This window comes from Coturnix japonica, chromosome 6 (genome assembly GCF_054131305.1).
Source record: "Coturnix japonica strain WE chromosome 6, WE-NBRP24, whole genome shotgun sequence".
NCBI lineage: Eukaryota > Metazoa > Chordata > Aves > Galliformes > Phasianidae > Coturnix > Coturnix japonica.
Window position 1 is genome coordinate 39,431,021 of NC_140668.1, and position 24,338 is coordinate 39,455,358.

The 24,338-nt window shown below is 46.0% G+C and overlaps 1 protein-coding gene across 5 annotated transcripts in view; it reads left to right on the forward strand.

Moving 5' to 3' along the window:
- Positions 1-425: 425 nt before the first annotated feature.
- The window catches only part of NFAT5 (nuclear factor of activated T cells 5), a 56,509-nt gene continuing 32,596 nt past the window's right edge, over positions 426-24,338 (forward strand). For 3 of the 5 annotated variants that reach the window (XM_015874233.3, XM_015874235.3, XM_015874234.3), the window contains exons 1-2: positions 426-815; positions 16,173-16,298. In XM_015874233.3, the coding sequence (XP_015729719.1) occupies positions 743-815; positions 16,173-16,298 (199 nt within the window). In that variant the 5' untranslated portion in view covers positions 426-742. Of the gene's footprint in view, positions 816-16,172; positions 16,299-24,338 lie in introns of those variants that run through there. The other 2 variants (XM_015874236.3, XM_085551265.1) reach the window with 1 other exon arrangement.

Here is a 24,338-nt window from a genome sequence, read left to right on the forward strand (position 1 = left end):
GAGGGTGTCCCCAGTCCCTTCATTAGTTCGGAGGCCCCGCGTTGGCTTCTCCAGGGTATGTCCGTATCTCAGCGGTTCTGTGAGCCCAGACCCTGACACAGATCTCCAGCCCTCCCGCTCGTTCCTCCCGCTGTCCCCTCATCTCCTCACACCGATCCCGTTCAGCCCCGCCCCCCCCACATCGTTCTGGACGTTTCTGCGCCCCCCGCCACCACAGCGGCTCTTCCGCCCGCCGCCCCCCCTTCCCTCCTCGCGCATGCGCACACCGTCCCCCGCGCCGCTCGCTCCCGCGGCCGCTCTCCCCTCACGGCGCGGCTCCGCGCGGGTCGCTCCGCGCATGCGCAGAGGGCCGGGGCTCGGGGCTGTTCCGTCCGCGCGTCTCCCCGCCCTCCGCGACGCATGCGCGGTCCGGCGGTGCCGGTGTTCCCGGCGCGCGCCCCCTCCCTCAGCCCCGCGCAGGCGCAGAGCGGAGCCGGAGGGGGCGGGCGGCGCGTTCCGTTGGCAGCGGCCGGTTCCTGTCAGCGGCGGGTGGCGGCGGCGGCGGCGCCCGGTCCCGACGTTGAGCGGAGCCCCCGGCCTGGCCCGACCCGGTCCGCCCCGCGGCGAGCGGAGCGCCGCTCTCTCCCCCGCCGGTGCCCGCCCTCCCCTCCCCGGGGCGGCGGAGGCAGCAGCAGCGCCCCCCCCCCGGGCCGGCCCCCTCCCGCCGCCGCCCCCCTCGCCCCAGCCGGGCCGCGGAGCTGCGATGCCCTCGGACTTCATCTCTCTGCTCAGCGCCGACCTCGACCTCGAGTCCCCCAAGTCCCTGTACTCCAAGGGTGAGCGGGGCCGGGGGGCAGGGCCGGGAGGGCTCAAATGGCTGCGGGGGGAAAAGCGCCGGGGTCTCCGTCGGCGGGGATGCTCGGCTCCGGGCCCGCCCGCCCCGGCCGCATTCCTGGATTCCTGGCCCGGCCGCGGCCGCCTCAAGAATGTGTCCGGACAGGTTCTGCCCGCGGGGGCGGCGGGGGGCTCGCGGCCCGCCCGGGAATGCGGATGGGCCTCGCGGGGCCTGCGGCGGGGAACGGCGCTGCGGGGCGGCCGGAGCGGGGAGGAAAGGAGCGGAACCGGGGGGCGGCGGCATCCAGTGTGTGTCCGCGGGGAGCGCGGCGGGACAAAGGCAGCGGCTGCCGGGCCGGTCGTTTAAAGGGCTGCGACGTCGTTACGTTGGGTGAAGCCGTCGGAGGGGCGGCGATGTGGGGATGCACGGCTGGATACACGGTGTTTTATCGCTCCGAGCTGTGCAGAGCCGGGCGCTGGAGGAAAGATTAAAGTGGGATTCTTAAAAATCATAGATATGCGCTCAGTGGTTTTGGAGCTGATGTCAATATGTTCGTTAACTGCGAGGCACGTGTCAGTAATGCTGGAGCTAAAAGACATTAAAACACTTTGAAGAATAAAGTACAACTTCAGAGCTCTCGCTGCTCTGGGCCTTACAGCTGCCATTGCCGTGCGGCGTTGTGTGCTTTTACAGCCCTATTGCTGGAAGGCTTTAAGGCTGCCCTGTTGGACTCCATGGTCGCGACGGGTCCTCCCCAACGTGGGGTATTTTATGGTTCTGTGGCCTAACACACACGTGTGCCTCCTGGCTTTGCTGTAGCCGCAGCAGTAGAAAGGGACAGTTCTAACAAAGAAAGAAAATCAAATCACAGCTGGCGAGGAGGGCAATTTAAAACATCATTTGGATGGTTGTATGAGAATTTGAGAAGTGTGTTATTAGCTTTGATTTGTTTCACTTTAATGGGATGATTGAGTGTCCTCTCCAGGTAGGAAGAGCCTCTCCAACTGGTTCATCAGGAGCACATTCTTCTGGGGGCTCCCGGCTCGTGCTGGGAGTGCCCATAGGAGCTGTGGGTGCAGTCGTATAGAGCGGTGCTGGACACCCTAAAACAGGATTTGCTGTATTTTGTTGTAGTGAAAGATTGAGGAGATGTCAGTTTGGAATGTGTTTGATCTAAATTGGAAGTTGGAATGAATGAGATGTGTGTGCAGAATAAATAACGAATGTCTCCTCTTTGCAGCAAGGTTTGTTGGTATGATTTTAGCAGGATTTCGGGAAAGATATTAGTGGTTATCTGATGAATCGGGACATGCTTGGTTGCCGTTCTATTTTATAGATGGGTACAGATAAACTTATGCCATGTACTTGTGCTCTGGATAAACTTATCCTGGATCAGAGTGTAAGTACAAGCGATGAGATAAAGCAGGAGGTCCACACGGAGCTGTGTGCTGCTGGAGGGGCCGTGCTGGGAGCAGGGCAGTGCTGCCCCACAGCTGGGGTCCCGCTCTCAGGCTGCCCTGCGGCTTTTCCTCTGTGTGCCCTGGGTTGTGAGTTTGGCTGCGTTGCTTTGTGCCTGTGTGTGAGTGCCAGCTGTGGTCACTGTTTTGGTAACAGAGTGAAGCAGGAGGACTGGGGTCTTCCTGCGGGTCAGTTCCTAATGTTTGTGCTTTACTCAGTTGAAAGGGGAGTGGAAGAGTATTAGCGCCTGGATTAAATCATGCCGTCTGCTCTTAGGGAAACAGAGAGGTTATGTTTGGATGTGCAGTGAGTTGGGATGAGGCTGCGGTGGTGCTTTATGGCCTGGCCTGGCCTGCTCCCCACAGCTGTTACGTCACGCTGCACGCTGTCACTGCGCGTTAACGTTCTCTGCGTGGCCACTTCAGTGCAGATTCTTGTCCTCGTGTTTCTGTCACAGTGTCCAGATGAACTTCTGAACCCACACGGACCTGAGGTGAAATGGCAATTGAAAGCGAGAGCCATTGATTTAAAATTTGCTCTGATAATTCTTTTGAGGGTGCTTTTTCCTGTTCATGTTTATCTTGGGAAAGGGAATATTTTCCTTTGAGCATCCCAAGAGCTTTATCTTCCAGTTCATCCTCCTGTACTTGCTGCTCTCAAGCAGACCCAGCTATTGTGCATCCGCACTTGTGGAGTTCAGACAGTCTCTTCCCTCTGTTTTCCTCACTGCTCTGCTCACACCAATGGTTCTGTAGCCCTAGCTGGAGTTTGCTGTGGGTCTGCTCGAATGACTTACACTGACTCAAGGAAGGGATGTGTGAAAACCAGCTGTGGGAAGGGTGGGCCCACGTCTGGCTCAGCGTGCCCAGGAAGCAGCTGTGATCCTGGGCTGTGGATCCCCAGCCTTTGGGACGCGGCTCTGGGGCTGGTGCTGGAGCTCATCCCTGCAGTGCTGAGCACTGGAAAGCTGGCTTTTGGGGTACAGCATATAACCAATACTTCTAAAAAGTAGATCCTTTGTAACTTGTCGAAGGATGGTGTTTGCTGATAGATAATAGACATAGCGATACATTTCAGTCTTCCGCTCTTTATATAACATAGTGTCCATCTTGAAATAAAGCCACCAAAAAGTGCATACAAATCGCTAATGTAGTAGAAAAATCACTGAAGCGTAAAACCAAAAACCTTGAGGCTGGTTGTTCTGTGGTTGAATATCATACGCAGCATTCGAATATAACAAAGTTAACTATTCATTATGAACAGGCAGGGGTACAAAATTGCAATCAAAGCAGTTCATTCAATGTCAGGCACTAAATCTGAACTGATTAAATGTGCTAATGTAGCTAATGCTTTCGTTTTGAACAAGTAAAGAGTAACACGTACTAGAAGTTACATCTTGTCACTGGAGCAGGTAAGATGGGAACTCTTTACTCTTCTGTTTTGCTTTTTGTATCTGGATACCTGTAGAACTGTTGGGCTTTTTGGAACTTGGAAGCAACAAGAAAAACGTGAGCGTTCTCCTGAACAGCTCCTTTGCCCTGAAAATGTCACCCAGTCAAAACTCAGTTTCCTTCCATGCTTACGTGACTGCTCTCTATCTGCGCTCACTGCGATTTATTGCTGCACTACAGACACTTTGTAGCCATTTCTTTTTTACTAGAGTTCTTTTTCTTTCCATGATCCAAGAAGTAACTGTAGCAAGGCAATGAATGAATGATCAAAGGAGAGTGGAACAGATGCCTTATAAAAACAGCAAGAGCCTGCTTTTACTTTTCAACTTCAGAACAAATACGAGCAGTTTTCAGGAGCAGAAATACCATGTTTTAGCTCCTTTGAGGAGCTCCAAGAAGGTGCTGTCGCAGGCCGTGCTGAGCGGTTCTTTCTGCAGCTGATGGTGACCAGGGCGTAACTCTTCCAAAGCCCTGTGAGTTCTGCCAGCCTTGGACATGTCTGACTGTCCTTTAATTGGCTTTAAAATCAGAGCTATGGAGTGCATTGCTGCAGAACCATTGTCCGGATCTGGGGCAGGGTGTTGAATTCCCAGCTTTTCTCACCAGAATTAGAAAATTCCAGGACAGTGCTGTGGGAACAGCCCCTCGCTGTGCTGCGTGTCCCACCCAGTTCTCTACATTGTGCCAACGCAGTGTTTTCTTATGTCTCCAAATGAATGAAATTGGAAATCCTGTCTAGGAGTACACTGTGCTTTGGGTCGGGTTTTCTGATGTTCTGCCCCTGATCCTGCTTACTGTGCAGCTACGTTGTGGTATCCAGATGAGACAGGGCAGACGAGGGCTGGGGTTTGGTGCTGGAAGAGGAAGAGTTTGGGGCAGAGCTGCCAATGTCTGGCTCTGCCCTGGGATCAGGTGCTCCCTGTGCTGTGCCGTGCTGCCCTGTGGTGCATTGTGTGCTCTGCATTGGAGGCTTCTCAGGGATCCAGAAGTTGAAAACTACATGTAACTGCTGTGCAGGTTTTCCTGACTGCTGCAGAGGCAGAAAGTCTTTCTCAGTGCTCTCCTTTCCTCTCACCTTTATCTTTAACTTTTTTTAGTTCATTATATATTTTGCGGATACAAGGTTTTGCCTCTTTGCATCTCTTCTATTAGCTTTGCTCTAGAGACTTTGTTTTTTGTTTGCTTTTCTTACATTTTTGTAGTTACTCTAATAGACGTCTGGAGGAGTAGTAATGGTTTCTTTCACACAAAAAGATAGCGGCCTGACCTCATTCTGAAGTTCAGATACGCTGCTAATCTTAGCAGGAATTGGTGAGTGGCCAAAGTGCAGGTGAAGTAAGGTACGTGCTCGTCCCTGTGCGCTTTATCACGTGTGTTATCTTCCCTGTGTTTATGTTAAGAGTAAACTGATGAGGGTGAGTATTCTTTGGATAAGATTTGGCTTTCTCATCAGTAAGTACAGCAGCTGATTTAAGGACTGACTGAAATGAACTCGTGGGTCTGACTTTGAACTGTATTGGAACAGACTCTGCTGGGTCAGTGGTAAAATCCAAAGGACCTGCTGTTTGCGAAAGCATGTGGTGCTTTAGCAGGACTTGAAATGTAAATGCTCAGCATCTCTTCGTAGAATTGAATCCCAAGTTGAATTGAATCCCAGGTTGGAAGGGACCCATAGGGCCGACCAGTCGCTCCTGAACAGGATGATTATTCTCTGCTACATTGTATGATATGCCGTTACATTCTGGCATTCACTGTGTGGCTCTTGGTCTGAGTGACAAATGTCCCTGCAACAGTGTAGGGAACACTTTCCCATTGGGGTGGGTGTGCTGAGGAGTTGCCCTCCCAGTCCCATCCATCAGCTGTCCCAGCAGCAGCTTTTGCAGTTGCTTTGTAAACAATTGGAAAGGATTTGGGGTCACCTTGCAAAGTTTATGAAACCGATGCAATGTACCAAATAATGCGGAGGTTTGTTATTAAAGACGGGTCTGAGTTGTGGTGAAGTTTGTTTGGCAAACAGAAGGCAGACGGATAGCAATCATTGCCAGTGCTTGGCAAGATGAGGCATGTAGGAAAGAAAGAATTATAGGCAACAATAAAAAAAGTTTTCACTTGTTGGAGTTGTGCTTCAGTTCAGACAAACAGCCACTTCCACGCCAGTTGTTTCAGTCGCATTGTCCGGGGCCCTGATATTTTGTATGGATTTGCTGAGCAGAAGAATCTGTAAGTTTTGATAGCAGCGCTACAGAGTGATTGGAAAATAATAAGCTGCAGAGTTCAGTAGTTTCCATGAACCGATGGCAGTTTATATTTCCTTGTGCACAGGGGAACACGATCTGCTCATACGACCATTCACTGCTGGTGGTTGTACAAGCTGCTGTGTGCAGCAGGACAGGCAGAAGTGACCCCCAGAGCCATCCCGGCACTAGGCTGTGCCCAGCATCTTCAGCTTTGTTCATATGGGCTGCTCCAATCCCTTTGTCATCCTCAGGGCAGATGTGCACGAGTGGCTGTGAATTCTGAAGTGTTCTTGTTTCTGTTGGGACTCTTGTGAGTTCTCACATCAGCAATTCACATCCAGTGTCAGTCTTCACCTGCGTTTCTTATTGGGGCAAATTATTCATCTTGATTGTAGTCGTTGGTTTTCCCCAAATTTGTAGGAAACGTGTGCATTTTGTGTCCTATTGCCTCTTGGCTTGAAGGTATCTGACAGGTTTGGACCCTACTGGAAGCTGGAGCCCTGCTGCTCCCTTAGCAGAGGGGTTACAGCTGTTCAGCAGGAGCGTGTTCCTTTACAGTTGACTTCCTGTGTGTTGAGTTTGGTGCTCCAGGCATGAGCCCCAGTTCAGCAGTTTTAAGCTCTTCTCTGCATTTGCTGCTGGTAGAATTCCCATCAGTTCTCGGCTGTAAGTAAAATTGAGTGAGCACGTGCCCTTCCTTTGCCTACACACAGTTTCCCTTTGGGTATAAAACTGGCTTTGTTTTTCTTGTAGGCATCTGTATTCTAGATGGGCCCTTCTGCCTCGCCTTGAAACCTGAGCTGTACCTGGGATGGAACTGCTCCTCAATCAGATGGGGAAATCGTTTGGTTTCTTATTTTGTGGCCTGAAAAGATTCACTTTAATCTTCAGCACTTTGTTTAAGTTGTATGCTGCCAGTTCAATAAAAGAGATGCTTTCAGAGGAGTGGTAGCAAGGAAAGGATTATATTGTTTAGAGTAAAATTAAGTACTGCTTGCTGTGCAGGTATTTCAATACATTAATACAATAGCAAAAGAATTCATTTCAGAAGATTACCTTTCTACCACTGAGCCAGGGAATCTGCAGGGCTTTATGTTTACTGAATTAAGCTTTAACATGTAGAGGAAAGAAAGCTGAAGCCCTGGGAACTGGGAGCAGACGCCTGATGCAGTGGGATAGCACAGTACCTGCTGGAGGAACTCTGAGAACGAGGCTCCTCCGTTAGGAGTTCAGTGAGGAAAGACAAGGTAGTGGAGCTGCAGAGGTCTTCAGCATAGCAGCAGGGAGGCTATGATGTGATGCTCTGCTCCCTTCCAGCAGCTGGCCCTCAGTGATGCATGTCTGAGTCCCCGGAAGCTTTTGCTGGGGTGTCCAGCAAGCATCGCTATCTGCACGCCGGCTGATTACCCCCATGAACTCTATCCCCCAGCAGGCTTATCTTCTGTTAAATTACACTCCATGAATCCTCATTGAGCTTTAGCACATACAAAGCGTTGCACATGCAAAACTGAGGGATCGAGTGGAGGAGGATGATAAAACACAGATAAACAGGCCTTGCTTTTTCTGTTAGTTTTCATGGCTTCAGAGTTAATGACACCCAGTGCAATGAGCAGGCAGTGATTTAAAACAAGATTTTTTAAAAATTATTATTTTATGGCACACCATTTAATTTCAGAAATAGCTGGTTGATGTTTTGGGCAGTAAAAGGATCAATGGCTCGAGGTGTCAGCTCTGTAGGGGACCACACCTGCTTAGCAAAGTGCGATGGTAGGGAGCAGGTCTGCAGCTGCTTGTAGAGCCTGGAGCGTATTCTGTGCAAAGCTTACTGCTTCTTGTAAACCTTGCCTTGTAGTTTGCTGCTATCAGAGGAAAGATATCTCTGTTTAGTTGGATTTGGCATTACCGTCCCTATGTTTTCTACCGCTTGGCAATTCCAGACTAGTTACACCACTCATTCTTTCATTGCTGCTCTTCCTCTGTTTCCATTGGGGATTTAGCTCTGCAGTACAGAAAAGAACTTTTTATCCACATTTTGCTGTTAAATGTTTGGCTTGGCTTCCCACTTTATCATCAAACATAGTACTTGAATTGTAGCTAGGAACTGAAGTGATGGTAAGGGAGCATAAGTGCTCTTCAGTTTGGGGGAAGGTGCATGAAAGCACCCTTTAATGTCAGCAGCTTACTGAAGGGAGCACAGGGCTCCGGATGGTGCCATGGTAGGAAACACTGGAGTGTGCCAAGCCTCATGAATGTGGCCTCCAAACCTGTCTATGAAACGCTGAACCTCAGAGGTGACTGCAATGTATTTGAAGTGTGAATTCTTCGAGGTCAGGTACCGTGGTGTGGCTCAAATGGAAGAGGTGCATCTGTCTTTCTGTTGCTGGCAGTGCAGCAGTGGGCGCTGTTATAGTTGTTCTACAGCAAATGTGAGAGGTGGCAAAAATGAGCAAATTGGAACAAAACTGTGCAAACCTGAAAAGGCTGAGAAATGTTGTAGTGGGACAGGTAAGAGCAGTGTCAAATGGACTGTGTCTGTGGCTCCAGGTGGAGCTTTGCACCTACAGATCTGATGGACCTGCCTGGAGCACCTGGTTACCTGGAATTCTTGTAAATTTTCATTCTGGCACAATAACAATGTTTGAAAGTGGTCGGTGAGTGGATCGTGCTAATACTTGTTCTTTGGACACGTAATATTTGGGCGTTTGGGAACTGGAGTTAAAGCTTTTTAGAGGCAGGAGGAAGATGGGGAGGAAACCAAGAGCCCTTTCCATTCCTTATTGGGTAGAGGCACAAAGTGTTGCTGTTGTTGTAACATTGTTATTTACTGTTGTTACATGGAAAAATAGAGTTGCTTGAATTCCTTAATTGAATTTTCATACCTATCATATTTGGACTCTTTCCAAAGGGCAACCTTAGTGCAGCTTCCTGCATGCCGGAAAATTAAAACACAGCAGCTTTGGTTGTTTTCTTTTCATTCTGCTCAATTTGGGGTTGTTTATGAGCAGTGATCCTCTTAGAACTCTGCTGCTCCTTGTACATAGCAAAGTCTCTCAGCTGTGCTGGGTGCTTTGGCTGTGCTGGGCCGTGTGTCCGTGCTTCTGTCCTTCTTCACTTGTGCTGCTTTGTCTGCCGTGTTTTATTACTTTCTTTTGAGCGCTGGGAGTTTCGTCTGGAATTCACAATGGCACAGGACAGACTTTTTAGTAAGTCAGTGCCGGTCCAATTCTTGAAGTGACACTCGCTAAATAAAGTTGTTGTCTTTCTGAGATTTGTAAAATTGGATGCAAACAAGACCCAGGATTTATGCTGTCTGTCTGCATTTATAAAAGTACTCTTTGAGCTGTGAATGAGGATGACTGAAACACAGCCAGGAAAGCTTTATTTGATATTTGGACGTGTGCCACGAATAGAGTTCAGCTAACACATGCCTTTGTCAGTTGTTGAAATTCAACTTTAAAAGGATTAATTTCTCAACCCTACCCTGCTGAGCAGAGCCCTGAATGTTGAGATTAACAGCTTTTCTGCAGGTTAGTGGAACGCTGCAGTAAGTGACTTCTGTTCAGGTATCAATTATTGGCACCATTGCCCTTCTAATACGAGCATATCTTGTCTCAGCGCTTGCAGCTTTAAAAAAGGAGGAAAAACCCTTTTGGATTTTCTTTATTTTTCAATACAAGAGGCAATGATAATGGATTTGCAATAGAACTTCGGTGACTTGGTTAGTGAGGTGCTGCTGATGGAAATGGTTTAAAGTGAAGGTGGCTGTGTCAGTGAGCTCCTCTCCTGCTCACCAGTACATGCCATGCGATGCTGGAGCAGTGTGTGCAGTGTATGAGCACAGTGCAGCTCCTCTGCTGCAGCTTCACAGGGGAGTTTTACCAACTTCTTAATCAAAGTTTTCTGCTGTGGGCAGAATGATGGCATCTGCCTTTCCCTGTGTGCTCGTGAATTGTGTTGATTTAGGGTTTGCTGCTTTTGTCTGAAGCCAGAGGGAACTGGAAGGAAGATTTTTATGTTTCGTTGCGTAAAACAGCCTTGTATACACTGCAGTGACTTTGAAAACCTGCCACTGTTGCTGTAGTGGCAATATAACTCTGCCAGTATTGACAGTAAAGGGAGCACTGGAGGCAGGACTCGCTGCTGGTGTTCAGCTGTGCTGCCATCCACGGATCCACTGCTCGTGGGGTGGGTGATGCAACGCAGGGGAGGCAGCAAGTTCACTCACTTGTTTTCACCACTGTCTGCTTGGAGGTGCAGCTGAAGGAAGGCAGCAGTGTGAGTGCCTGGAGCACAGCTCGTGTGCCTTACTTTCAAAGGGGTGTATTACTCACAATGTGTGCACGGGGAAAGGACATAACGTAAACTCATTTGTCACCTGGATAAGTGTTGGTTTGAGCCGAGTCCTATGTTTAATCACATTATTCTGAGACACCCCCAGAGGTGTCATGTAAGCACTGCTGTGCTGCTACCTGGCAGACTGAGCACTGGTCTGTGCAGACACGGCCGAGTCCTGCTGCGTGCTGGTGGCTGGGCAGCCTCATCAGCTGCTGCCTGCCTGCAGCTCAGTTTGTGCATGTGCAGAAATAGGAGCAATCATACTGTGCTCATGATGTGCTTTGAGATGCATGCATTGAGGCTATGAAGGAGTTCCCTGCCCCAGCCCATCTGCTTGGCTCTTCTGGAGCAGTGATGACTTGCACCTTCTGCTGGTTACACACAAATCCTGTGCCATTTGTACGTGTGTGGAGGTGTGCACTCAGTGTGGCTGTTGTGATGCTCCCTGATGACTTAGGGGCACAAAGCCTCAGGCTGCATCTCCCTGCTGACCTGAGTGCAGCCGAGCTGGGTGCACACAATCCCTGCACGCTGCAGCAGCACACATCCCATCATTCTGCAATGCAAGAACCAAACTTGTTCAATTAAACCAAACGTGGAGGATGTGGGAGGGCTTTGTTTTCCTTGGTGGATGTATGGAGGGAGCTGATCAGCTCCTACAGGCTCTTCCTGACATGAAATAGTTTGCTTGAAAGTGTTCCCACACCCAAGCTTTTGTTACAGAAAAATCCGTCAGGGTCTCCTGACGCTAACATGTTGTTACAAAGCAAGGCTTTGCTTGTGTGCTGAGTATTTAGAGCTGACGTAACACTCCCACCTCCCTTTCAGAACCCTTTGTGAACTGAGCTATTGTGGTGTTGTTTAGTGACTGGGTTTATTGTATGCAACTATATTGTTTGGCATAGACTGGATTTGTGGGTAGAACCAAACTTAGTTAAAAATAACCAAACCAAAAACAACCAACCCAAGCTGGTTCTTCTGAAAGGATCAGCAGCCTTGATTTTTCAGATATAGCACAGATTTGGGTTTTACTGCCTTCTACAAACGTTTCTGAAAGACCTCAGTTGCACATAGAGCCTCATTAAACAGCAGCTAACTTTGGAGTGGGGAGTGACAGCAGGGACCTTGTAATACAGGTTTAGCTCCAAACCTCACGCTTTATTGTGAACTGGTGAGCATCACAAAATCTGTACGTGCGTGGGCACTTTGAACCTGTTCCTTTATGCTGCCTGGGGATGTATGCAACATGGACACCAGTTCTGGTGCTTTGATTTATTTTCTGTCTGATTAGCGTCCTTCATTGGCAGAGTACATGTGCTCCACTGTGCTTTCCTCACTTGCAGCCTCGATAGCTGAAGCTATTTGTGTGTTTGTGTACTTCTAATTGTTTTTTAATTTACTTCCATGTAAACAGCTCATTGCTTGCTTGTTTTTTGATCAGCTCGGAGTACTTCATTGGAAGAGATTTCTGCTAATATGCTGCCAGCTGATTAGAGGAGTGCACCAAGGTTTGTCTAATCTCTGGTGTGACTGTCATGTGCTACAGCAAGGAAGTGGCACTGGGAGAAGCAGCCAAATCTGTGTGGGTATTAAACCATGTTGAGGAGAACTGTATTGGTGGAGATGAGGTGGACAGCCATTCTGTGAGGGGAGCTTATTACACACAACGATTGTCTTTGTTCAGAAGGCGGAGGAAGTGGTGAGAGATTTCCAGTACATACCCTGAAAGGCAAAAAGCCCATGGGAATGCCCTACCTGCCCCTAGTGCACTGGCACTGACCCCGTGCTCTCCTGCACGGCTGCTCTGTGCGCAGGACACTGCTGTTATTTGGGGCCTGAGGGTTTGTGGATGGCCTGGCTGTGCTCAGGGGCTTGTGGTGGTTCAGCTGAACCCGAGGAGCCGCCTCATAGAGCTTGGGGAGGAGATGAATCCTCCTGCAGTGTCATGAACCGGTTCTGGCACAGTGCGAGCCAGCGAGGCACTGAACTGCTGGGATCACAACTCTTCATCTGTGTAGCTGAAACTTCTATGGGGATGTAAGTGAGGAGTCATTCAAGGCTCATTCCATGTGAGTAGCTAAAGAGAAGGTTTGTGAGTGCTGCATGTGAGGCAATGCTGGCTCTGGGTGTGTTGGCCTTGCTGAGCTGTAGCTGCACTGATTGTTTGCAACTCCTTTCATGAGCTGCTTTGAGGAAACTGCTGCTTTCCTCTTCCCACCTTCCATCTACTTGAAGCAGGAGCATCTGTCCCCGTGTCAGCATTAGGCTCATACTGTTTAATAAGGCAGCTTTTGCCTGGCGGTGGTTTCTCTTCTGACAATGGGGGATTGCCCAAAAGGGGAGTCCTGCCTCACTGAGATTGAGCACACCAATGAGCTTTCTGTGGGACATATCCAAAGCTAGAGGAGGAACGTTCAGTTCCGAGGGGCTTAGGCCACCTGTAGCCGTGTGCTTGCGGAGGATCTGGAATTCTGCAATGCTGGATCTGGGCTCAGGATCTGGGCTGTTCTGGCAGGACGGCCACGTGAAGTGCAGCTTTCTGAGGTGGCAATGTAATTGGCAGCAACATCAAAGTTACAGGCAGCTGATTGTGGAGAGATTACAGTGCTGGGATAATTGGATAAAGGGCGGGTGAAGAAACTTGACACTTAAAGTACTTGGTGTAAATCTGCCTGTCCCTCTGTGTCCTTCATTTTGGTAATAGAATTTGTGAAGCCGGGGCTCACCTGGTGGGTCCAGGTTGGTATTGTGAGGGGTGCTGTGGGATCCAGGGGGTTGCTGAGGGTGGGGTGGGATGGCTGGCAGCAGGGCTGTGTGGGGATGGATGTGAGCAGCTCAGGGCTGTTGCTGGGCTGGGCTGCTGTGTCCGTCTTGTTTATGCTTCACAGTAATAACAGTCCTGAAATGCAGGTTCCTCTTTTCCTGTCTGGAAAAAAGGAAATGTATTCCTGGGGAGTGCTGGGTGTAAGAGGAGCTGCTGCTGGGGAAGAACAGAAACTCGAGATCAACGGGTGCATTCTTCAAGGGGGTTTTAAAGAGCAGTAAATTGGGAGGTGCTGGTGCTGCCATCTGACTGCAGCCTGGCTCCTTCATTGAGCACAGCACCTGCTGCAAACAGGAATTCTAGTTACGTAGTTTTTGTGTTAATTTTTTTAAAACTATTTTTGCTTTCAAATGCAATACTGCATTTAGGTAATAACTGCTTTTTCTTCTTCTTAATGTTTTCCATGTAAATAAATGCCAAATTCTCACAGAAGGAGTGTCTGCATGCTAAAAAACAAACAAACAGCCCCATTCCACTACCAAAAAGGCAACCAAAGGAAAAGCAAACACAGCAGTGGCATCGAGCTGATCAGGAGAGGAAGGAGCCTGAGCTGTTGGAGTATGGCAGTGAGCATGGGGAGAAGGGGATGGGATGGCAGTGAGCATGGGGAGAAGCTGCATCCTCCGGGAAGAATCAGTTTCCTTGCAGCAAGTCTAATCTTTCTGGCATTTGTCAGTTTCTGCTTTAATGCTATTTATAGTGCAGCATATATAAACACTGGCCTGTGTTTAGGTGAAAACACAAAGTTTCATTTGAAGTCTGATGTGTTAGGAGCAGGTTTGATGTGGCAAGTTTCCTTAAAGGTCCCCAAACCGTTTCAGATTCTCTAGGGAATTTCTGCAGGGACGTTTCTTAGTAATCCCGCTGATGGGGGCTGGCTGTCAGCTCACAAAGCTGTACCTGTTCTGAGGGAAGTCCAGGAGATTCCCCTTAGCTTAGATGTGCTGTTGGACTCATTAGTGCCGTGTCCAGGTGTGTGGGATGGCAGCTGGCTGCTGCGGCTGAGGCCGTTTTGAGTCGCTTGGTCTTTCAGCAGTGAAGCATGAAATTAAAGGTTTGCTCTTAATGGTCTTGTGATCTTTGGGAATGTGCTTCAGTTTGAATGCTTGCTTTTCCTCTTTATCATATTAGAATTATTCACAGAGATTGTATTTGTGCTTGTTGTGGGTCATATTTGTGCTAAAATTATCTGTTCCCTGAGAAACTGCTTTGGGGCTGTTGGCTCTGAGCATCCCTTTAGAGCAGCGGATTTGACATGCCTTTGTCACTTTTGAGAATTAAAAATACATGTTTTAAAGAAGATGAAAGCTCGATCCCACCTAATTACTTAGCTGGAACGAGGCTTTGTAGCTAACACCAATAACTTGTGAGTCATGTTGGAATTATAATGATGAACGGTCCTCTCAAGAAATCCTCCTTGAGAGGCAACAGTGAGGAGTGCAAATGTATGCGTGTATTCTACATACAGATCAAAATGTGCTCGGCAGCCTCTGGCTGTGGGGCTGGTGCTGGTCCCCTGTTGTAGGGCCACTGTCGCAGCGCTGGGGCTGGCGCTGTGCACTGGGGGTGGCTGTGTCTGTAGCTGCCTTGGGGCTTCTGTTGCTGGGGCAGCAACCTCACGCAGCCTTTAGGTGAAGATACTCATCTTGAAGACAATCTGTGGCTCAGCAGAGAATAGACTTGCACACATCTCATGGCTTCCAAATGCCACGTTTTATTTGGAGATGTTTTTGGATGCACTGACAGCTGTGACACTGGCCAAGCTTATAGGAGGCATTCAACGTGGAAATAAGTAAACATTTTTTTCTGAAAACTGCTTGGGATTTGTGGTTCACAGAAGCTTTCTCAGAATGTGGCATGACAACCAACCACCTCCTACAAGTATGCACTGCTGGCTGCCTTTTTGTGCCTGCAGAGCGCGAGGTAGCACTGGGAGCTTGAAGTACACCAGCTGGATTTTAAAAGGTGTGGAGGCATGTCTGTCCTGTGCTGGAACTTCACTTTTGTGCATCAGGACTGACCTTGCAGCTTGAGAAGGAGAGCAGAGGGTGAAAAGCCCTGACATGGTGGGTTGTAAGTGTGCTGCCAAGGTCTCTCACTAACTCCTTCTTGTATGCAAGAGGATTTGAAGGTGTAATGACCCTTCCTCATAAGTTTTTGGTGCCTTACACTGCAAATTCAGAAGCTGAGTGCCAGTGGCTGCTCACAGCAGTAATCAGCTCCTGGCTGCTCTGCCTGGGATCTGCCCATCTGCCCTGCTCAGACAGGCTGGGAAACAGAAGCACAGAGCCACTCATGCTTCCTTTGCAAGCCAGGGAATGTAAAGAGATCCATCTGTCCCTACACTGGGTGCATTCTTTGTGTCCTCCTGGGCTTCCCCAGGAGGGTGTACATGCAGTTGTGTGCTGGTGCTGAGGTGGTACTCCTGCAGATCAGAGAGTGCTGGGTGTGTTGCGATGTCACTGGCAGAGTTCTTGGTGGAGCTTGCTTTCTTTGCAGTATCTACAGCAGTTTACTGAGAAGTTAGAGGGAAGAAAAATGTTGCAGATAAATGGAAGTAAGAATCTTAAATAACAAGAACTGACACTTGTTACCTGGGAAGACCTTGTAAGATATTCTGGAGATGATGATACTAAATTAGTCTCTGTTTCTTTGAAAGTCATTAGCACAGTTTGCACTGAGTGCATGTTTGCCTTTAATGCTCCTGCATTTCTTGGTATATACTGTCATCTCTACAGAGTGCTAAACAAGTTCTGTTCTGAGCAGCTACAGCTTCAGTGGAAGTTCATTAATTCTTTCTTTGGTGCAACAAATTTGTATCTTCTTGTTTTGGACTCGAGAATGTGTATCTTCGTGTTCCCGTGGTTGGTTTGTTTTCTGAAAGAACCTCATTCTGCGAGGTTAAGATCTCAGTGTGCTTAATGTAACTTTTTAGGAAGGGTCTGAAAATGTTGAGTCGATGCTCATATCTCTTATACAAACACATTTTCTTCTCTCCTGCTGATCAGGAATACATTTTTAATTAAAACTTTGTCCTTTTCTCTGTCCAACAGAATCTGTCTATGACCTTCTCCCAAAGGAGCTGCAGTTACCACCTTCCAGAGAAACATCTGTAGCATCCATGAGCCAAACAAGTGGTGGCGAGGCAGGTTCGCCTCCTCCAGCTGTAGTCGCTGCTGGTAAGCATTCTCATTTATTCTGCTGCTTTGTTAAGGTTTATAACATTCTGGCCAACATGAACAGTGCTGGCAAAGTTTTGGTTGTAAAAGGCTTGTGGAGAAGTTTTGTGAAAATTTAGGGGATATAACCCAACATAAACTAAGTGATCAAGTATGCTATGTCAACAGTTGTTGTATTTCACATACAATTTATCTATAGGAAATGTTTTCTATTTTCCTATTCTGTGATTACTCAGAACAGCCCTCTCAACTCCCAGAATGCGCTCTGTTGTTAGAGGTATACATATACATACTTGTTTGAAGCTGAGTCAGCATGCTGACCACCTGTAGAACTATGAATTCTGGCAAGGATTAAAAAAAGTGGAATGGAGATTGTTTATGGGCCATGGGAGATCTCAGATCCCTCCATAGGGAGGAAGAAAGGTCCTGTTTTCTTTTCAGAGGCCTGAGGAAGAAGCTTAGTATTTAAACTCCATTCCCTCATAGCTCTCTAGTGTAATATAAAATTTTCAAATACATGAGAATGGGAAATATTAGTCAGGACAGCACATTTTAAAAACTGATAAGTTGATTCTTTTGCTAACTGTCAGCACGTAAAAACGAGGCATGACCTCTTTATCTTTCTCTTCTCTAGCTTACTCCCAGTCATGGTTTAGACTTCAGTCTAAAGACTCTGTCATTGGTCTTCATTAAAAATAAGGTCAGGATTTAAGGGCAAAGTTCTCATTTGTGAGGTTAGTCTTAGTGCTGGTGTGCATCTTGAATTCTTGTCTGTGACCTCCGTAGATTACTGAACATCCATTCAATGAGGAAAAAGGGGAAAAACAAAACATGTTTCATCATCGGATGAGGGTTGTTTGTTTTTTTCCTAATTTGATCCCCATATTCATAACCAAGTCACGTTCCAATTTCCTATTTGACCTTAAGTTACTTGAGGAAAAAAAAGTTTGTGTGTAAGGTGAGGGTTCTGAGATCTGCATTAGTCCTTTTTTTTCCCTCTGAGTTCATATGCATTCAATATTTATATGGTATAATGTTTCCCACATTTGCATGACACAGGAATCCTGATGAGAAATTAATGTGATTATAGACTTGTTGGAAAAACTTTACAGCACTGCTCACCTGTCATGTTTTGCCAGACTTGTCCAGAGAGAACCTGTGGATTTAACTGTGCACAGTGGAACTTCAGGAATTGTGTTGAAGAAAAAATGTTTTTACTAATTATTAATTTGATATTTTTGTATCAGTTCTTCAAAAACAATTTGGGCATATATTTCTCAAAATCAAAGCACTTAATGACCAGTTTTGTTCAAAGATACAGCAGTGACCAAATCCTGTAGCAACGCAGATCTTGAAGGACAAAGAACCCACAAGCCCTGTTACACTCTAAATCCACAGACAGACCCAAATTGCTCATTAATTCTGTATCTAACAGAAATCTTAAACACTTGAGGTGAATGGAACTAAATGTCTGTTTCCTCCAGGTATTTAGTGTCTGCTAACAGCCAGTCCAGCTCCTCTAAAAAAACCAAGAATGTGTTTGCTATCTTGGGGTTAAACTGCAGCAAGGTTTTCTTCAATGAAAAACTGCAAAGAATAATGTGGAGATTTATTTGCAAACACTGAAAGGAGGACATTTACTCATTCAATTAAGAACACTTCTCAATGTCAGAGGTATAGAAGTTTCACAAAGACTTTAAACTGATCACACTGCCAAAAGAAGAGGTTTCCATCCGAGTGCTGCACAGCGCTCAGCTGAAGGACCCGCTTCAGCCAAGAGCTGGGCCTGCACAATGCCTTTGGTGGCACAAGGGGAGGAGTAAGATGAGGAGAAAGGAACACTGAGAAAAAGTGGCTGTCACTTTGTGATAGTTTAAACTGTTTACTGAGCTGTGGCTCTGGAGGCCTTCCATTAGTGTTGTGACGAGACAGTTAAGTATCTGAGTGCCATTAAGCTTTGGATCGGAAGTACCAAGTACAGAAACTACAGTTCTCCTGGTTGTTGAGAAAAAAAAAATTAAGAAAACAGAGCAAAGACTGGTTTTGTTTTCATTGGTTATGTCACTTTCCACCACAGTGAGGACAAGAACAATTGAATCTTGCCCTTTTATAAACATATGATTGTGATGACCAGGATAATTCCACAGCCACTTGTGCTGTGTGCACATGTGAGCAGAGATAAGCCCCTGCCCAAAGCGGCACAGCTGCTGCCTTTAAAGGCCTCCATGCACACTCAGCCTTGGAATTCTGGCCACTGAGTGTTACCAGATATTTTTAAGGTGTTAATGGGTTTTCTGTCCTCCACCACGTCGTCAATAAGTGCCTCTTAGATAACAGTTTACTTGGAAGGCAGGGCTGTAGACTATGATCCAAAGTATAGGCACAGCACCATGCTGAAAGGACAGTCCCTGCTCCTTCTCCTCCTGTCAGGAGGAAGAGAGGAAACGCTCCATACGCCTCATGGATGGAACGGTGCTTGGGAATTCCTGCAAGTCTGATGCCAAGTCTCATTTCTCTTTAAAGCTGGGGACAAATTTTAGGACCGTAGGAGGCACGTGTACCAAAGTTGTAGGTGAAGGGAGGAGTAAGAGAGGGGAGCTTACAGTTTCCTCAGTGACAGCTGAGTCAGTCCCACTCCATGGGGTTTGGTTCCTCTTCCAAGCTGCTTTGAGCTCAGCACTTCTGAGGTGGTGCTGGGGCCTGTGGCTGCCTTGGAGCAGGTGCACTGCCCAGAGTTCAGTTGCTTTTCAGAATCCCAGGAGTGCTTTTGCTTTTCTGTGGGGTTACCTGTGTGTTCCTTCTGCAGCCAAACTTCTTTCTTTCTACGGAGAATAGATCACAAGCATTTTGGCTCTACTCTTGCCACAGGTGTGCCATGTTTCTAGATACACAGGTGTATCGGGTCTTGCTGTTTTCACTAATGCTTTAGGATTGCTATAGTGTCTTTGAATTACTATGGCATTAGCAAGCCCTGCCTCTTGTTATAAAGAGAAGTCTATCTGGGCTTTAATTTCTTAACAGGAAAGAAGAGAGAAATGAGCCTGGGCTTTATATGTGTGTCAGTTTGTACAGGAAGCATACGTTTAAAATTTACTGTTAAACACCACGATTAGCTATTTGTTTGTCTGTGTATTTCATGTCCATAATAGCATTTTCAGGTGGTTACCACTGTACAGATGATAGGATGAGGAGGAGAAACGTCTTTGGCTTGTGGTATAGACCTGCTTGTTCTGTTAGCACACTGTAGAAGTCTATTGCAGATGTGCTTGTGATAATGAGAGGATTGTGCTGTCAGTAATGGTCCTATGGGATGAGAGTTTTTTACTACTTCTGTAGTAGATAATAAAGTTTGTTCTCTGCTTCCCAAAACACAGCAAGATAGTGGCTGAACATGGCTGAAACTCAACTTGCTTGAGGCTTTTCTGTCAGGTGCTCTTCTGGAGGACTTTGTTAAAAGGTGTTGTTAAAAATATCATTGCGATTGAGGTAGCTCTATTGCTGCAGTTAATAACTGGGTTTCTTTGGAGGAGCAGGATGGTTTTAGCTGCGATGACCTTTCAGGGACAGACTTCTAGTTCTTCCATTTTGAAATTTGTCTTGCCATTTACAGAACAGCTTTACAAGTACTAAAATGGAATGTTGCTGATTGGATTCATTAACTTGTTAATAAATGTGTATCTGATGCTTGTTAATCTAAACAAAGCGCTATTACCCACTCTCTCAATAATGATCAGGCAAGTATAATTTAATAGAACTCTAGGATTTTGAGCTGCTATGTTCACAACCTTAGCTGCTATCTCAAGCTTCTAATTCTGTTGGACCTCAGTAAAGTAGAAAGGAGGGAAGGGGTCTAATTTTTACCCCTAGAAAGCATTCTCTGTGCTTGTTATTTGCATCACAAGTGTCTTTGTGCAGGACATAGGATTTTGCCTGGTATTGGAGTACCATAAACACATTAAATATGAATCATCGTACCGACTCTTGAAATACATGATGGTATCGTGCCAAGAGATGCTGCTGTAAAGCTGTGCCTGGAGACGTCTCGCATGAGACGTATGGCTGAAGCTTTACCAGTGCCTTCTGCACAGTATTAGGCTCCAGTTGTATGGATGGATGCTTATTCTTCTTGCTTATAAGGGTTGACCATTTTTTTTCTTGTTGGTCAAGATGTACCGAGAAAGTACTTCAGTGCTTAAAATATCAACTTCTAATTTAAGTCCTTCCTCAAAGGTGTCTTTTCCTATTAGTGGGTCTGTTCCTTGTGCTTGTCTTTTGGGGTTGGTTCACAAGTATTTTCAGCCATGTACTTTAAACAAGCATTGCATGTTCATCCTTTATTTTCAGAGACAGGAATGTTCAAACCTTCACAGCCCCAGTAAAGAAAACTGTTCCATCTTCATATCATCTGCTCCTTCTTGCAGTAATGGAGTTTGGAAAGAGCTTCTTCAGCTACTTGATGATCTCTTACACTGCTCTCCATTTACCACAGAGGCAAATATATCCTCCTGTATTTTTGCATTGCTCCTCAGGATAGTATTTTCTTCCCTGCATCGTGTTCACCGTGACAGCTTCCAGTACCTGAAACTGAATTCCTCACAGAGAGTGGAGGTGGTGGTGTAAGAAAAGAGGAGCAGATTTTTTTTTGCCATTGAGATGTGTGTACTAAACTCTATTGTATCTTTGTGTTCAGATACAGTTGTGTGTACTGAACTCTTTTGTATCTTTGTGTTTAGATACAGTTCATCTGTTACATATTGAACTTTTCTGCCTCCCATGTTTTGTATGCTTATATCCTAAAGATATATTTTCTGAATGATGGAATTTTATCTTTCCTTATCAACTCTATACTCTTTGTTAAGTAAAGGTAGTAGACTACTTGTCCCCAACGGGAGTAATTCAGCTTTTGGATCAAAGAGCCGTTATCTTGCTCTAAGCAGTTCTGGTAATTTTAGTTATGAAAATAAAGCTTTGCTTCTCAGACATTTCTGTAGCGAAATAGATAAAAAATATTTGGATTACCTGCAGGCAGACACTGAGTGCTAAGGATATGGCTCATTTTCCCCTCCAAAGATAAGGCTTTTTGCATCATTTCCAAGCTGAAGATTCTAATACTTCAAATGAAGATTTGTTTTATTTTTGAGTAGTTTGTCGAGCTTCTTAATTTTCATTTTAATTGAAAATATTTTCTCACATTGTCATCCTTCCTGGTGTCAGTAGTTGGTTTTTCCTGTTGATACAGGAATATTTACCAGAAATTTCAAAGGGGACATTGGTGCCACTACCAGGCTTATGACTACACACTGTAAACAAACTATCAGAAAAAGAAAGCTGCTTCTTTGTTGTTGATCTCCAATGTCTGTAAAAACTTCAATTTCTTTGTAGGCTTTTCCCTTCCTCTTCCCACCCGCTCCCAGCTGAGGTGCCTTCCTGTAGCCCCCAGGAGGATGTCTTCAGGGATGTCTGTCCATGCTGTGCTTCTTTCGGCTGTGGCAAGCACTTCTTTCTTGTGGAATGAAACCAAAGCAGATGCTCTACAAACACATGTTTGCTGTGGGTAGTAGAGCAGCACAGGCCGCTCTGTTTGGCAGCAGAGGCTTTGAGCTGGGCTCTGTGAGCTGTGGGCCCCTCTGGGCAGACTGCTGCGAGCATCTGTGCCCAGGAGATGCCAAAGGAAAAGATTCTTAAGTCTTTTGGAAGCCAGCTGGCTGTGCTCTCTAACTTCAGTGACAGCACTGTAGTTCTGTGTGTTGGTTTGTGCACTGAGCACGTCTGCAATGCTGCGTGGAGCAGAGCTCTCTGATAATTGCATGTAAAGGATCATAGAGACCTTTTCTAGATCTTTTTTTCTAAATTTGCTTTATTTTCAGTCTTCCTGAGTCTTACATAACCAACAAATGCCTCTTTTCCAGAGCTGCTCAGTCAGACACGAACTGCTTTTACTGTTCGGGGAGATTTTTGATGACAAATTCTTGCATCAAATGGGTCTTGTTCTTACATCAAAAAAAGGCTTAAGGATTGCTTGTTTCTTAATCAAAACCCTAATGGAAAACCAAGTCAGAGAAGGGTAAAAAGAGAACATCCTCAGTGTACTCCAGTTCAGGTGCTTACTGTCAGAGCATTGAAGACTTCCTGAAGGCCATGAGGAGTTCCTAATTTGTTAGGGATAAAAACAACTGTGGACCTACAGAGCTAAAGAGGCAGATTCTTAACTTGAGATGCCTTTTTTGGGAGCCATGATGTGCTGTGCAGGCCCTGTCTTAGGGTGCATGGAGTTGAGGGGAGCTTGGAGAGCAGCTGAGGGCCTGGAGTTCTGCCTTGCCTGGCAGGAGCTGAGCTGGGCCCGAGCCACTAACAACAGTGCTGCTGGGATGTCCAAACTGGAGTGTTAACGTAATGGTGGATGTCACTGATAATAAAAGCTGATTGATTGATGTATTTACCCAAAGTATAATGCACTGCTTGGTTCAGCATGTGAATGTAAGGGGAATTTACACTGTTGGGCTTAACGTAAATTAAATTAACCTACTTATCTTGAATCTGAGTGTTTTTTTTAAATAACTGGTGAATTGGTTTGCTTTATGATATTTGCTGGGATGCTAGTTTTTTTTTCTCTATTAATACACTTAACTTGCATTCTAGCTTCGCCATTCAGAGACAGGCATCGAGTGGTGGGTTGTGTGACAGTGTCTGTCAATAGTGAAGACAAATAGTGCCAGAGACACTTAACCCATCCAATCTCACCCAGGGTATAGGTCGGTCTTGTTTTCAGACTTCTTCATAAGTCTCTTTTCTTCCTTTCCTTTTCTTGTTTTTCCTTTTTTTTTTTCCCTTTTTTTTTCTTTTTTTTTAATTCCCTTTTTTCCCTTTTGTTTTGTTTCTAAATAGTGGGTTAATACTGATTTGAAACTAAACTCTTTGGAAAAGTTGTTGACTTTACATCAGTAATACAAGAACAAGAAAAATAGAAACCCAGGTTTGGCATGTGAGGTATTGAAAGCAGGTTTGCAGCCACTTTGCAAGTTCTGTTTTTTCACCTGAAAGCCTTTGGCAACACAAAGGTTGATGCTGGAAATTTTGCACGTAGTATCCTTGTTTTTGGAATGAAATTGTTCTCCAGAGTTCAGTAGTTCTACGAATAAACAAGCCTTATAAAAACATGAGATGTTAGATAAATTAACAGATTTACTAAAGAGGTATACTTTGCACATTAAACTTATAAATGACTCTAACCTTATTCTATGTGATGAGTTTTCATTTCTGTGCTTGTTTCCTGAAATACAATAGTGGATCACATGGGATGCAGGCTAGGAAAAGGTGAGTCCTGTAATGGCTCTTTGCTAGTCCTGACTGTTCACATACAGGTGGCAGAGAAACTTATAAAACCAAAAATATCTCCTTTGGAACTTTCCAGGCTGAGAAATGATTTGCTTTGTACTGTAGCCATGATGGAAGGAAAAGGTGTCATTAAGACACTTCACTCTGCAAGGTTTGGTAACCCTTGTATTGAATGCTCTCCATGGATGGGGCTGAACACGGATGTCAGGGTTGGCTTCTGGCTCCATGTGAGTTTTTATCCAAAGACCAGGCCCTACGATGCCAAGACGTGATCGGTTTTGTTTTTTTTCTCCCTTTCAGACATTTTTTTAAAGGCTGAATGCCTTGTTTGACTTCACAAGATAATAAGATATAGAAATATATGCCATTGCCTTAGCTGGCAATTCAGGAGGTAATACATTTTCTTTTACAACAGCTTGTTATGGAAAAGAAAAAGACTGCGCTGATCTGCTCATGGGGATGCTCTTTGCTACATGTTCCCTTACTCTCTGATATTTAACAAGCCTGTGATTTTTAGCAGCATGCATTTGTGCCACATGCGTGTTGCATCCCTTCTTTCATTGCCTGCTCTTTGTTTTCAGACAGAACTTGAATTATTCAGTCTCTTGGTTGTGAATATGACTTTGTTCACTTCCTGAAAGTCAGGTAACTCTTTGGGACCAATCAGTCCCTATTTTAAGCTTTCTGGAAAGCAAACGCAAAATG